This window comes from Colius striatus, chromosome 6 (assembly GCF_028858725.1).
Source record: "Colius striatus isolate bColStr4 chromosome 6, bColStr4.1.hap1, whole genome shotgun sequence".
NCBI classification, from domain to species: domain Eukaryota; kingdom Metazoa; phylum Chordata; class Aves; order Coliiformes; family Coliidae; genus Colius; species Colius striatus.
In genome coordinates, this window is record NC_084764.1 from 32,571,550 (window position 1) to 32,586,519 (window position 14,970).

General features: G+C 39.9%; 1 protein-coding gene across 5 annotated transcripts in view; it reads left to right on the plus strand.

The window, feature by feature from the left end:
* The window catches only part of FANCM (FA complementation group M), a 70,733-nt gene that overhangs the window by 39,028 nt on the left and 16,735 nt on the right, over positions 1-14,970 (plus strand). For all 5 annotated transcript variants that reach the window (XM_061998633.1, XM_061998634.1, XM_061998635.1 and 2 more), the window contains exons 12-13: positions 4,521-4,678; positions 5,288-5,440. In XM_061998633.1, the coding sequence (XP_061854617.1) occupies positions 4,521-4,678; positions 5,288-5,440 (311 nt within the window). The remainder of the gene's footprint in view (positions 1-4,520; positions 4,679-5,287; positions 5,441-14,970) is intronic.

A 14,970-nucleotide genomic window follows, 5' to 3' on the forward strand; every position in this document is an offset into this window, starting at 1 on the left:
AAAGACCTATAGCAACTTCTTGAAAGAAAAAAATCCTGAATGCCTCAGGAAACTTCATATTTCAGTATTTGAGTAATTAGACTTTAGAGTTAGTGGCTTTTAAATGCTTCTGATCATAAAAGTTCTTCTTACCAAAATCTTTATCTGATCTTTTTTCCAAACACCATCCTTGGTAAACAAAAGTTTGAGCCTAGAAGGAGAAGCAAGCCACAAAATCATGCAGGAAAGAAGAAAAAGAGCTTCTCTTTGGCCTCCAAAAGAGTTCATGCTAATCTCCCATTTTGCAGAGTAGAACTGTAAGGGGGAAGAATTTGTATCACTAACTGAATCTGTAGCTGCCATCCTCAGCCCAGCCTCTTTGTGAGCACACAGTTGTGCCGGTGCTCCTGGCCGTGAGGTCTTATGGGGTGTTATGGACAGCCCAAAAGTCAGCCAGAGGGAAAAACTAAGGATTGAATAAACAGACACAACTCACAAGAAAATAAGTGAAAGATAGAATTAAAATAATCATTTTAGAATGTGTCTAAGTCTGTCCTAGAAAATAGAAATGAGAAGTGGTAGATGCATGAAGAAGATAATATGCTGAACATGTTTCCTGCTGAGGGAATAGAACTTCAAAGGCTGTAATTATCAGGTTCCTTTTGTGTGAGGGAGGTTTGCAGCTGCCACATCTAAGCACACAGTGTGCGCAGAGGGCTGGCAGCTGCCAAAGATGAACATGTTGACTGCCTGGCTTGCAGACAAGTGTTACCTGAATGCAGGTCATTGGGTACCAGCCTTGTGTCCAAGTCCTCCTCATTACTGTATGAAACAAGTGTCTGTTTCTCATTTTAATGACATTCAAGATAGATCCCAAAACTCTCCTCTCCTTCTTTCAGTGTCCCTGCAACATCAGAAAATTGAAAAAGCTAGCAGGAGTCAATAAGCTGTGTCAATAAGCTGTGTATGTTCCTCTTTTTGCTCTTTTGCTTTTGTTCTTAAGGATCAGTTGATCTTGAGATTTGCACATGTAAGAATACATGTGCGCAGAAACTCAAGTATCATGGGCAGATGTTTTGCAGTAGTATCCATCATTCTCGTTTTCAACTCAAAATTAAGTATTTCCTGTCATTCCTCATTTGATTCATTTTCTTTTAATTTTACACCATTGTTCCACTTCAAAACCCCTTTCATAAACATGGTCTATTTGTCACTATCCAAAGGAGACATGATTCTTTTCTTGCCCCCATCACTAATCAATTGTGTTCTTCAGTTGTATGAGCTGCTTTTCAAAAACTACAGCAACAAGAGGGAAAATCCCATTACTCTGCAGTTCTCTTATTTTATTTTTCTAATTAGAGATTCTTCTCTGTGTCTTCATTTTGTTTTTTGTTTGGGCTTTTATTGGTGTGGGGGTTTTTTAAACTTTGCTATAATTGAGTAGGATATTGGTAAATAAAATAAAACCAAAAAGTATTTAAGCAAGAATAGTTGTGTGTTTTTAATGGCTTGGACTCATTGGAGGAAAAATCTCTGAACACATATTTTTGGAGACAGCTCATGGGTTTTATGCTCATCTTTTTATACTTTATAAATGAGAATAACTATCCCACAAGATAATTGAAAAGGTGAACATGCTGAAAGATCTGGATAAGCATCTTCAATGTTATTATCTTTGCAAGTTCTCTGCCAATCTCTTTGCTCAGTGAGAGGTATGAAACCACAATAGTCACAGCAAAAGGGAGCCGGCATGCATTGTATGTGCTCTTCCCATGCCTTCTTGTTCCCAGTAGTTTAATGTCATTTTAAGCTATCCATAATCTCTCTTGTTTTTCTTTTTGCATTGCATTTGTCTAGATGAAATATCCTTTTGTTAATTATTCTTCTTCTGTTTCTTCACAACTGCTCTGCTTCAATTTTGAGTTGTCTATAGCTGTTATGTTCAGTTTTACTGCGAGAACTGGGGCTTTTTAGTCTAGAAAAGAGGAGACTGAGAGGGGATCTTACTAATATTTACAAATATCTAAATGGTGGGTGTCAGGAGGTTGGGACGTCCCTTTTTCTATTGTATCTAGCAACAGGACAAGGGGTAATAGGATGAAGCTGGAACACAAAAAGTTCCATTTAAACATAAGAAAAAAATATTTCACGGTGAGGATGAGGGAGCCCTGGCACAGGCTGCCCAGGGAGTGTGTGGAGTCTCCTTCCTTGGAGGTCTTCAAGACCTGCCTGGACATGTTCCTATGCGACCTGATCTAGATTGACCTGCTTTTGCAGGGAGGTTGGACTAGATGATCTCTAAAGGTCCCTTCCAACCCCTACCATTCTATGATGATATCTTTAATTGCTGGTTTTTATCTTAATGATACAGTCTTCTTTGACTGTCTTTCTGAACTACACCAATGCTGCCTTTAGTCTGTAGACCTTTGGAAAAGCATCAGAAAAACACAGTTGCTCATATCTTTTAATGTAGTTGTGACAAGGCCTTTCAATGGCTGATAAATTTTCTGAGTTCATCTCTTATTTGAATTAATAACACACCTTGCCTTCTCCAGTGGTTGTCAGAAAATTGTGGAAATACTGCAGAGGACAGCTGTTCTCAATGTTTATTTTCCTTGAAGAAAGACAGTTAATCAAGGATGTGTTTATGCACATGTACTTTGTTCGTTAAATTCAGTTTTCTTATCCTGACACTACCAGTGTGGTAGCAAGGCACACTTGCTAAGAATAAAACACTTTACATGTGTCTTGTACCAGCTTTGTCTTGTCCTGCTTTTCTCAGTAGATAACTGCCTTCATCCAATTCAGACAACATCTGACCTTTTGCTTCTGAAAGTTCATCTGCCTGCCTGCTTCCTTGTGTAGGTACCTTTTGTTGTGGTTGGTTTTTGTAGGTTTGGGGTAATTTGGAGTGTTTAATCTTTGCCTTTCTTGGGTTGTGCCTTTCACTATTTTCAGGATGATCACAGCAGCAAGCTTTCCTAGTAAAGTAGTGGGCTATTTGTAACTGATTCCAGATACATCTATCTTTAATTATTTTTGTCAATGACATGGCTTCTCCAAAATACCAATTGCATCATCTTCTGTAGCCATGCCTGTCATAGTTACAAAAAGAAGTCTGAAGTGAGGCAGTAGAAATCACTTTGGACTAACCAAGGGCATTAACTTTTGGTTACAACTGAGGGCTCTGGCCTTTCTGCCTTGTCCACGTAACACTGCTCAGAGTTCCATGCAAATCCGAGATTGACATGTTCTATCTTGGTTTGTAGGCTCTGGATGTTACCTGCTAGAGCAGACCTAGTACTTAGCTGTTCTTACAAACAACAGGAAAGGCTGAGAGAGATGCTTTACTTGTAAATGTTGCTTAGTTTTCCTTTCCTTCAGATCTGTCTTTTTTTCATCCTCCACTGAGGCCCTGAACTGTGTGTTAGCTATAAAGGAGTGTAACATCTTTGACTTGGGTCAAAAACATTTTAGTAGCAATACTGATCTTCTTGTGGTTTTTTAACCGTGGCTTTAAACTTCAGTGTTGATTGGGATCTCTTTGCAGCTGTGAAAGACTTTTCCTTAACTGGAACCTAGTTCTCCAAATTCTGAGATCTGTTTTTGAGTCCCTAGTAAACACTGTCACACCATCTTGTGCAGACAGACAATTGTAACTTGAGAGGATTGAGAGATACAAGCTGATTCCTCTTACATGGAGTTAATTCAGAATAGGATGTTGGCTACAGATTCATCCCAAATTCTCTCTGTAGAGTGATTGCCAAATTAACCTAATTATTTTTTCTCCAAGCTGTATACAACTGGGCTGAAAACAATCACATTCTTAACATGCTCTTAGCAGTGATCCTTTGGATATTCCAAAGGGACTCCATTTCCTCCTTAGAAATGTACCAGAGTGTGCTTGCTCAGGGCCGTAGTATTTTTATCTAGCATTGGTGCTCACAGTGCTCTGTACTCCCCACTTGCAGTCATGAAGTTCAAGAAAACTTAGGAGTGTCTTTTTTTTTCTTTCCCCTGCTCCTGAGGCATTCACACTGCTTTTGTTCCTGTCCTCTTACTCATGTGTATGTCCTTAATAGAGGAGATAGATTCAAAAAATTACTAACAAGTATTTTTGTCATAACAAGTTAATATTGTTTTCTAGTATTTAAAGAGTAACTTTAAACAAAAACCAGAAGTTTTTACTGATTTTCAGTTTGTTGCCCAAGGTCTGAGACATGTTTTGAAATTCAAGCCGTGTGCTTTCCCTGTTTGCCATACTATCTTCAGAGCCTATTGGTATTTGATATACATAGATCTATTTATATCTGTCTATATATATCTCTGTTTATATGATGCCTTTCTGCAAAACAATAACTTAATGGATAGATTTATCCATATTGTTTCTGACATCAGATTTTCTATATCTGATAGAGCTTGTGGCACAGAGGAGGTATCTTTTTCTTTTGTCTGGTATCATACAAAGTTATTTTTGTTCTGTGTATCTCTTTTCTTAAAGTAGGTAACATTTTCCTGGTGGTTTTTTTGCCCCCACTTAGGGAACAAGCAAACAAACTGTCATGAGAATTGGTCTCTGTCGCCTGAGGAATTTGAAGTATGGGACAGACTTTACAGGATTAAGGAAAGTGATGGAATAAAGGAACCAATATTGCCTCAAATTCACTTTGAAACCTTGGAAAACCTGGAAGAAGTATCAGTGAGTTTAACTTAAATGTAATGTTTCCTTTGATATGAGGCCCAAAGGATGCCCTAAGTAACAAAGAACAAAATTAACTTCCGATTTTGAAGATGTATGTTCAAAATGCAATGTTGAGAATTGTGTTGGTTCTTGAGAACTTAATGTTTGAAATGGGTCTTTGAGTTTTGGTCTGTAAACTACAAATACATTAAAAAGTCTCTTGGCATCTATTCTGTTCCTGTTTCTAAGATTTCCATACAGGATGCTGTATTCATGAGTGTTATATCCACACTTTTTCATTCCCCTGTTTATGTAACTATAAAAGTGTTATTGAAAGGAAATGTTGATTTTTTTTTTTTAACAAGCTCTTTTCTGATTCAGAAGAAAAAAGAACTGGAGCTTTTGTGTCATTTCATCACTTAAAACAACCTGTATTCCTTGAAAAGCTGTGGAAACACAAAGCACGGAATTATTTTTAGTTTAGACCAGACTTAAACCTTGGTGATAATGTTCAGAGACTTCTCTGTATTCAGAGTGTTTGCTGTCCCTGCCAGAGAAGTGGACGTTAGTTTTGCTAAACAGTTTCTTGATTAAAATCTCCTTGCCAATCTTAATTTCCAACTGCAGAAGCACCAAGAGGAGACAACTCGTGAACTTTCCCTATCTGAGTGGAGAATTTGGCAGAATCGTCCTTTTCCTACGGCAATGGTTGATCACTCCGATCGTTGTTACCATTTCATCCGTGTGATGGAAATGATAGAACTGATGAGACAGGAACAGGTAAGGTGTTTACCTTTGCACTGGCTGCAAACATGCACAAGTATTACATGCACAGTTAGAATATTTTAAAAATAATGAAGTGCTCTAGTTCTGCCTGGTCAGCGAAACAAAAAGTGGGGCCAAGTTAGGTATTGTGAAATGAGTAATGTGTTGTGAATTTTGGTTCAAAATGTCCTCACTGGTGCTCTGTAATTCTTGATCTTTTCCACAGGAATTGTTCAAAAACAGTGATTCCCTACAAAGAAAAAAACCCCACACAAATCTTTCTTTTTAATGGATACAAGTATCAATTTTTTTACAGAAAGATATTAAATATAAGAACTGTATATGTCAAGGAGCAAAGCCACTAAGAGTGATATCGGAACTATTCTAGAGTATAACAGTAATTTGAAATAACTGTGTCATGTGTGTACATGAAATGCATCCCATAAAAATGACAGACAGTTGTATTTTGAGGTTTTTTGGTTTGTTTTCTGTGAAAGCTTTAGTTAAAAAACCTAATTGCCCCTAAGAATTAAAGGATAAGAGGGGGGCAGTCATACAAACATGGATGAAAACCATTTGAGAGATAAGAATTTTGTTTACTAACAGTCATGGATAGCAGCTATACATTAAGAATGAAAGACACATACAAGAAAATGTGTGTAAAGGTAGATCTGTTGAGACTACTTGAAGACTTCTGTTCACCACCCTATTTTTTCCTCCAGTTAAGTTCTTCTGTGTTCCACACATTGCCTTTTAGTGTGCTGAAGTTTTCTAGGTCATCAGAATCTGTTGCTAAGCTGCCAGAGTCTCCTGAATAACTAGACTAATCAAGAAAGAGAATAGAGACATTGTAGTTGTACTCCTTGCTAGGAAAGTGTATTAATGGAAGGTTGTAAATAGACATTCAGAGCCAAGATAAGCTTCTCCATCACAGAACAATGACATTCTTGACTTCTTTGAGAGTCTGTGTTCCCAAGCTAGGATCAGGAATATACTGCCAGAGAGTGGACATTGGGAAGAGTTCAGGTACAGAGAGCTGAAGTAAGTTGAGAGGCAAAGAAATAATTTAAAAAATTAGAATTACTCTTATAAATGAGGACTTCCCACCATAAATCAAGCACTTGAAGTATCTGTGACTTTAAATTTCTTTTATGAAAGTGTTAATGATACCAGATGTCTGTTTGGGTTCCCAAGTGCCTTCAGAACTGTAGGTGCTAAATCATCCGGCACAGTTGAAGTAATTTACGGGGCAAATTTGTTAGTCACCAAGTGAGTCTTCAGTCTTCGCCTCCAGACTCTGACAAATCAAGTGCCAGCAATTATAAGCAAAGCAGAGTATCAAATGCTTGCTTTCACAAACAAGCTTTCCGAGAACTTTTTCAGAGATAGGTCTTCCTTCTGTCCCTCCCAGGAGTGAGACAGCACAGCTCACCTACCTCTGCTCTCTACTGTGTAGTGAACAGAGAGGGTGTGCCTTCAAGAGATGAGACTCAAAACTGTGGCTTTTTACCCTGTGGTCATCACTGTACATTTTACTTAGCTCTGATGGTGGCCATCCAGCACGGGAAAGGTGTGTGATGCTGCATTCTCCATGTACTGCCTCACACACAGCACACTGTAGTGCTGCAGAGGCCACAAATGGAGGCTCAGGAAGTGCTCTGAGATCTGCCACTGCCCACAAAGCTGCTTGCATCTTCATAAAAGGCAGTCTTGAACTCGTCATCTCTATGCATTCTCTGTCCCTGTTGGGATATTCTCTTGAAAGCCTGAACATTTTCTTACTGGTTTGATTTGAAGTTTATACTTCAAATTAGAAGAGAGATGACATTCATGTAGCATTCAAGTTCTGTGCATTTAGATTTCCCTTATGATACAGTATTCCCAATGTTATTGCATGTAAAACTTCACGTCAGGGTCTTTCAAAAACTAAGCAAGCTTTGCCAAAATCTGATCATGCCATGTTCACAGCCAGATCTTGAGAGAGGCATGGATGGTTCATTTGAATAGTAACTGCTACACTGATGGGTTTTTCGTAGTGTAGAATGCTTGTTCTTAGAAGAAACTGTTATTTAAAAACCACAAAAGTAGAGCAAAATTAAAGGAAGCTGGAGATTTGTAGGCAACGTTTCAAATTTCTGCACACCTGCTCAGACATGTTTGCACAGGTGCCTGTGCCTTGGCTGTGTTCCTGGTGCTGGGGTTGTAGGTATGAGCAGCTGTGGGTGAAATTTGACTGCTGGAGCTGCTGTGTTCACAGGCACTGGGGGCTGTGCGACACCAGCCCCACAGGTTTGTCAACACTCTGTTTTCATGAGCAGTTCAGCATAAGATTGGGAAAGACATGAGGTTTAAAAACATACTTTTCTGCCAGGTTTTAGTTTAACTATATTTAACTGCATTTTGCAGTGAGACCCCAGGGGTGCATCATGCTTTTTCAGTGCTTGGGCTGCAGCTGGATCCATGCATGCCTGGGCACAGCCTGTGCTCAATAGGGAGCACACAGGCTGGGATGCTCTTAATTCAAGCTTGATATTTCACAGGCTGCTTTCATCTAGGCATTCGTGGTGTAAATTGTCTCTGTAGCAAATTTAAGCTTTCAGAAGCTTTATGATAACCATAGTGTTTCAATGTGTTTTGAAATTGTGGGAAGAGTTGTTATTACACAGTAGGGGAGCATAAAGGGATCTTACACCAGCCTCTGGCAGAAACTCAGCCTCTAAAAGTCTCACTAAAATGTTAATCTTATGTGAAAATAACTGGATGGATCCAATAATTGTTTTAGCAATGATTCAAGGATTTTTGCATGTTTGTACTGTGCATCCAAGTTCCTACTATAAATATTTTCTCGTGCTAATGTCTCTGACATTAATTTCCAGTTCTTAATAGAAGAGGGATTTAAGACAAATACGAGTTAAAGCTATTTCCTTAAATAACTAGCATATTGAACTTCAAACCATAGCTCTGTTGTTTATTTTCTTACTGAGGGATAAAATACGAAAACAGGCAAATCATGAATAACCAAATAATGTGAAAATTTCTGATGAAATTATTTATTTCTTGGAAAGAATCTCATTCAGAGACTAATAATAACAATGCAAGCCAGCTCAGGAGGTATTTGTGTGTTTTTTATGGGTATTTCTTTTATGGGCATTCGAACTGCTGAAGAGCAGCTCTGCAGAGAGAGACCTGGGAGTCTTGATTGATAAAAAACTGAACATGAGCCAGCAATGTGCCCTCGTGGCCAAGAAGGCCAGTGGCATCCTGAGATGCATCAAGAAGAGTGTGGCCAGCAGGTCAAGGGAGATTCTTCTCCCCCTCTCCTCTACCCTGGCAAGGCCTCATCTGGAATCTTGTGTCCAGTTCTGGGCTCCTCAGCTCAAGAGGGACAGGGAACTGCTGGAGAGAGTTCAGTGCAGGGCCACCAAGACAATCAGGGGACTGGAACATCTTTCATATGAGGAAAGGCTGCGGGGACTGGGGCTGTTTAGTCTGGAGGAGACTGAGGGGAGATCTTATTAACATTTATAAATATCTAAAGGGTGAGTGTCAGGAGGTTGGGACATCCCTTTCTTCTATAGTAGCTAGTAAGAGGACAAGGGGTAATGGGATGAAGCTGGAACACAAAAAGTTCCACTTAAATATAAGAAAAAGCTATTTCACTGTGAGGGAGCCCTGGCACAGGCTGCCCAGAGGGGTTGTAGAGTCTCTTTCCTTGGAGGTCTTCAAGACCCGCCTGGACACGTTCCTGTGTGACCTGATCTTGGTGACCCTGCTTCTTCAGGGGAATTGGACTAGATGATCTCTAAAGATCCCTTCCAACCCCTACCGTTCTATGATTCTATGATTTTCTGTTACAGAAGAAAGCTCAGGAGTTCACTGATGCGTTACTTTCCTTTCCTTGTACTCACTAAATGATTTCAAAAAACCTCCTCTGCTGTTGTGTTTTGGATAATAGATTAAAAAAAGGCTTAAATACTTTAAAATAGATGAAGTGAAAATGCTTGGGGAAAAAAATTACATTGTATTTATATGCTTTTAAAAACTTAGAGAAGAGGTTGACAGAATCAAAAGAAAATAAAAAAGTAAAAGAAATGCCCAAACATGAACCCTGCAACAGGCACATCCAGTGCAGAAAAGCCTTTAATGCCTGCCTGGCTTTATTACTACAGCAACGAGAACTGGGCAGATGGAGTTGGATTTTCTACTAGCTATGAGCAGGGATTTTTTTGTGCAACATGGTAACCAAGCAAGTTGGCCTTATGCAAAATAATTCAATAGCTTTTAAGATTTTTGAAAATTAAACTGCACTGTTTGGAAACAGGGTCAGGACAAAGTAATCATTTGTATTGAAACAATGTTTGTCTGAAGTTCTGAGGATAAGTAACAGGAAATAATGAAGTGCAAGTGCATTTTTCTTCTGGGAGGTAAGCAATTCTTCAAAGCTTCATAAAAGTCATAACATTGTCAGATGTGGGAGGATTACCATGGATGTCCATATCCCACTTCAAACTTGTCAGTGTGAAGTTACAGTCAGATTAATTATTCTCCCTAGAAAAACAAAAGCAAGACCCAAAACTCTCATTAGGATTGCCTGTCTTTTGTTCAAGTCATCTCTGATGCCATACACCTTGGCAGACAGTGTTTAGCAGATTGACCTAAGACAACCACCTCTAAAATCATCTCTCATCTATCATCTGTCTTAGGTTGCCTTGTGAAGGATTCATTGGATGAAACCAATCTTTAGAGATCCCTTCCAACCCCTACCATTCTATGATTCTGCAGCTTTAAATCAGGCATGAAAATGCAATATTTCCAGACAGCTGTGACTTTTTTTCCAGTTGACACTGAATGCAAAGTTAAAAATGGTTCAAGTAAGGACAAAGAAACATGTTCTGTTTTTCAGACCCTTGTTGCCAGTAGTATGTTTCTGGTTAAAATCCTGATCTGAGATGTAGCAAGACTTCTTCACCAGCCAGCAACGAATGATTTAAGACAGAAAATAACATTTAGTTTCGGTGTTTATGATGGATGGACTATATCTGTGGAACTGCTGGCTTGAACTGTGAGACTCTGAATCCAACTTAAAGAGCAGAGAACAGATAATCAAAGCAGATGCTCTGTCTTGGGATTCTCAAGTGAAAGCTATGCAGAAGTGGCCCAGCTTTTCTTTAGTCCCAGAAGGCTCAACAGGAGCACACTTCCTGGTGTGAAGGTAGAAGGCCCTTTGTTTTGTTCTTGGATGGTACAGCTGCCAGGCAGAACCTGCAGGACCAAGAATCTCAGCTCTCCAATTAAAATAGTTTCTATGTGCCATTGTGATTCTTCTGATCTTGTTGCCAAGTGATTTGAGTCTGAACGCTAATTGAGACCTGGTTCAGGTTGTTCAGACCTTTAATTGCAGGTACTTTCTGTTTTTAATGATCCTGTGGGGTTTTGGGCTCACAATGAGAATAGTGGAATAAGAGCGATTAGGCAAAGGATTTTGAGGTGGCAGCCATGTGCAAGGAACGAGGGGATTGAGCAGATTGTGTAGCACTTGAAGGGCTTAGCAGTGTTAGTTTGAGATGGCCTATCTACTGTGTCCAGGAGCCACTGTGTTCCTATAGAGCACTGCAGGAAAGCCTCCCAGAGCCCCTGTGCTCCGGCATACCAGGAAATAGCTTTCCACCAAAGTTAAGTAATCTTACTTTTCTGGAAAGCATACCATAATAGAACATCTTATGGAAACCAAATGTAATGTATGTGATACGAGGTTACCAGCTTAAATCTACAGATAAGAGGAACGTATGTGCTCTGTGATATGGTGTATGTACCACCATTGTGTACCACTGCCTGCATTTTGTGAGGATTTATTGCTTGTGGATGCCCTCCTGATCTCCTTCCCTGCTGTCAGAAGAGTGGAGTACATGTTGATTCTGTTGACTTTTGTTGGGTTTGTTCCATTGTTGTTTGACTTGTTTAGGATGTGTGTACAGCAAGGTTGCATTTAGGTTTCTGGATTTAAAATTGTTGTATGGTGTTTTTCACAATCTGTCAAAATATTTATGTAGGAGAACAATTGGTTGGTTGTTTCTTAAGCTCTTCTGGAAGAGTGATTTGGCAAAATCACTCTTCCTTTTACAGGAAGTGTGCCAAGTGTAATCTGGCAATCCATTTGTATAGTCTTGGAACTCTTGCAGGAGCAAGAGGGGATAATATTTTTTAAAATGTTTTTAATACTACAGTAATGCACAGGTGACAAAATTTAGGGCAATAAAACCACTTTGTTTTAGAACCCTCAATTCCTACTGTGGTTGAAAAACTGCTTTGAGATGCAACAGTACTGCTATCTGCTTGGATATACCTGGTGCTGCTTCTACTTTTACTGTTGGCATGAAATGCAGTAAGCTTAGGAAATTGTTGTAGTCACTAGGATTCAGGAATGTTCTGCTGCCCATGTTTTCATGGCAATTGCATGTTGGTGTTCAAGTCATTGCTGTGTATCTCCCTCTAGCCTGGTGGATCCTCCTCTCTCCTCCCCCTGTAGATTTCTACAATATTTGGCACAGGGACACCCCAGGCTGAAGAAGTTAACTAGTAAATGCCAGCATTCACTGATCTATAGCATCAATCACATGTAGTTACCAGGTCTATGTCCAGCTCTGGCACAGCTGCCCAGGGCAGTGTTGGAGTCCTCATCCCTGGAGGGATTCCAAAGCCGCGTGGATGAGGGACAGGGGTTAGTGGTGGCCGTGGCAGTGCTGGGGGAATGGTTGGACTCGAGGAGCTTGAAGAGCTTTTCCAACCTCAACAATTCCATGAGTCTGTGGTTCTAATACTAATGAGCTATCACTTTCCTCCAGAAAGTTTTATAAAATAAGCAGTTACTAAACCATAAATTATTTCCTGCCACTTTAGCTGCTCTTGAACATTCACCCTTGCCTCCATAGCTTCTTCAATGATACCTGTTCCCATAATTGCTATTAAATCTTTGGGGTTAGGGATCTTTTGAGTGTTTTTATTGTGTACCAGCTTTATAGGCAGGTGCTCTCTCAGGTTGTTGTACCAGCAAAATAAGTGCAAGCAGATAAATCAATAGCAGTGAATTGCCGCTAAGCAGGAGCAGATGGCAGAATTCCCAGCTGCTTAGGTCAGCCTGGGTGCAGCAGGAGCAGGAGGTGTCAGACACTGACCTGGGTTTCAGAGAAAGCTGTTGGGTGGCTATGTGATGGGTAGTTTGGGATTGTTTCCAGCCAAAAAGCAACAGAATTAGTAGATTGATCAATAACTTGACACTGTTAGGAAGAGAAATATCTCAGCTTTTGTAGAAGGAAATAGTGGTTCCTATGTCCCTTAAACTTTTTTTGTGAATCAACTAAATGTATTTTTAAGAGTCATCTGACATAACACACTTGAACTTCCAAACCAAGTTTTTGACAGTGTTCCTTCCCTTGGATCTTCTGGAAACTAAGCAAACATGAAACAGGAAGAGTTGATTATTCTGTCCATTAACCAATTCCTGAAAGGTCTCACTGATGGCCTGCACTTAGGCAGCAGGGAGGTTAGCAGCAAAATCACAGAAGCACCAAAATTGTTTAACCTAGTTGTAAATAGTTTGGGAAAGTGATCATTTTTAGAGCAGTAAAAAATTTGGTTTGGTAATAAAAGATGGTCATGGAGAATTATGAAAATTCACAGAATGGTAGGGGTCAGAAGGGACCTTCAGAGATCATCTAGTCCACCCTGCTGCTAAAGCTAGTGTCAGGTCACATAGGAACAGGTCCAGATGGGTCTTGAAAACTGCGCAAGTAGGAAACTTCACACCCTCCCTGGACAGCCTGGGACAGGGCTCCCTCACCTGAACAGTGAAATAGTTTTTCCTTATGTTTAAATGGAACTTTTTGTGTTCCAGCTTCTTCCCATTACCCCTTGTCCTGTCACTGGATACAACAGAAAAAAGTGACACCCCAACCTCCTAACACCCACCATTTAGATGCTTGTAAATATTAATGAGACTCCTTGCAGTCTCCTCCAGACTAAACAGCCCCAGTTCCTGCAGCCTTTCCTCATATGAAAGATGTTCCAGTCCCCTGATCATCTTGGTAGCCCTGTGCCTGCCTCACTCCAACAGTTTTCTGTCCCTCTTGAGCTGGGGAGCCCAGAACTGGATGTAGGACTCCAGATGAGGCCTCACCAGGGCAGAGTAGAGGGGAACAGAACCTCCCTCAACCTGCTGCCCACACTCTTGATGCATCTCAGGATGCCATTGGCCTTCTTGGCCACGAGGGCACATTGCTGGCTCCTAAAGAATTAGCCCATGAGCATGACCTAAAATGCTGAGGAATGAAATTCTGTAGTAGGAAGTTCAATGCAGACTGAAGGAGAATGCCACCGAAGCCAGAAAAGAGTTGGTTTAGGTAACTGTGTCAGCATGATTTTAGTAATCACTGTGTTACTCAAAAAAGGGACTAGTTCAAAGTTCAAAAAAGTGTTTGTGGGAAGTGGAAGAGAAGGGTCATGGCTGACAGCATTTGAGGACCAGCTCTTTTTTTCTCCAGAATACGTGAAAGGGTGTCTTCTATGTGTTTAGATTTCCGTGGGTACAATGGTTTTCAAGGGATCAGCTGTTCACCTATAAGAATAAAAATGGAACCACTTGTTCAAATAGATTTGAGTAGACTCCTTTGATATCTGCTCTGCCTACTCATTACAAATACTATGTGAAAACCACCAGCCTTACTCTTGTAATTTTTGTTACTATTCATACTAAAGCATAAGTTAATGGGAAGGTGTACCCATGTTACTAACTGTTGGCGGTGGTGACTGCTCTGGATTTAACACTCAGTATGAAAGATGAAAATTCAAAAGCCTTTCTTCTCTAGATCTAACCAAAACTCTCTTCAGAAAATAGCATCTGCTTGGTGTTAGAAAAGCCTTCAATGCCAGCTGTCCATGCTGCAACTGCCATTGTAATCAGGCTTTTGATGAAAGAAGTTCTAATTGTTAAATTCAATACTGTATCTGTGGCCTGCTCATGTGGTTGACTGTTTGGTGCTTCACTGCTAACTGGGGTTAAACCCCCACAACCTGTTCACAGACTCATCGTTTCATTTTTAAATAGCAAAATCATCAGGGTTTTGGCAGACACCTGAATCTCATTAGAAAATGTACATCCAAAGCAGCTTATGAGGAGACAGAGGTTAATTTTGATGTTGTTGAGTAGAAGCCTTGAATTTAAATGGTAGAAAACTCTGTGTGTGTGTGTTTTCATGTATATTTATAGACTGAAAATGAAAATGTTAATAAGTTTCTTTTTTTCTTGTTATTATCAATATTAAAAAAACCTGTTGCTTTTTAAACTGCTTCAGTAATTCCAAGCAAGGTCATTGATTTAGTACAATAATATAAAAGAGGTGCCGGTTTCTCTACTCCAGCATGACCTATTTACTGAGTAGCTGGTACACACTGGAGCTCACTAGGTTATTGAATAGCTGCTCAGGTAATTTAAGATTCTGCAGATTGGACACACTTAGGCTAAATTGTGATAATTGTAATTCTGTCCTTTC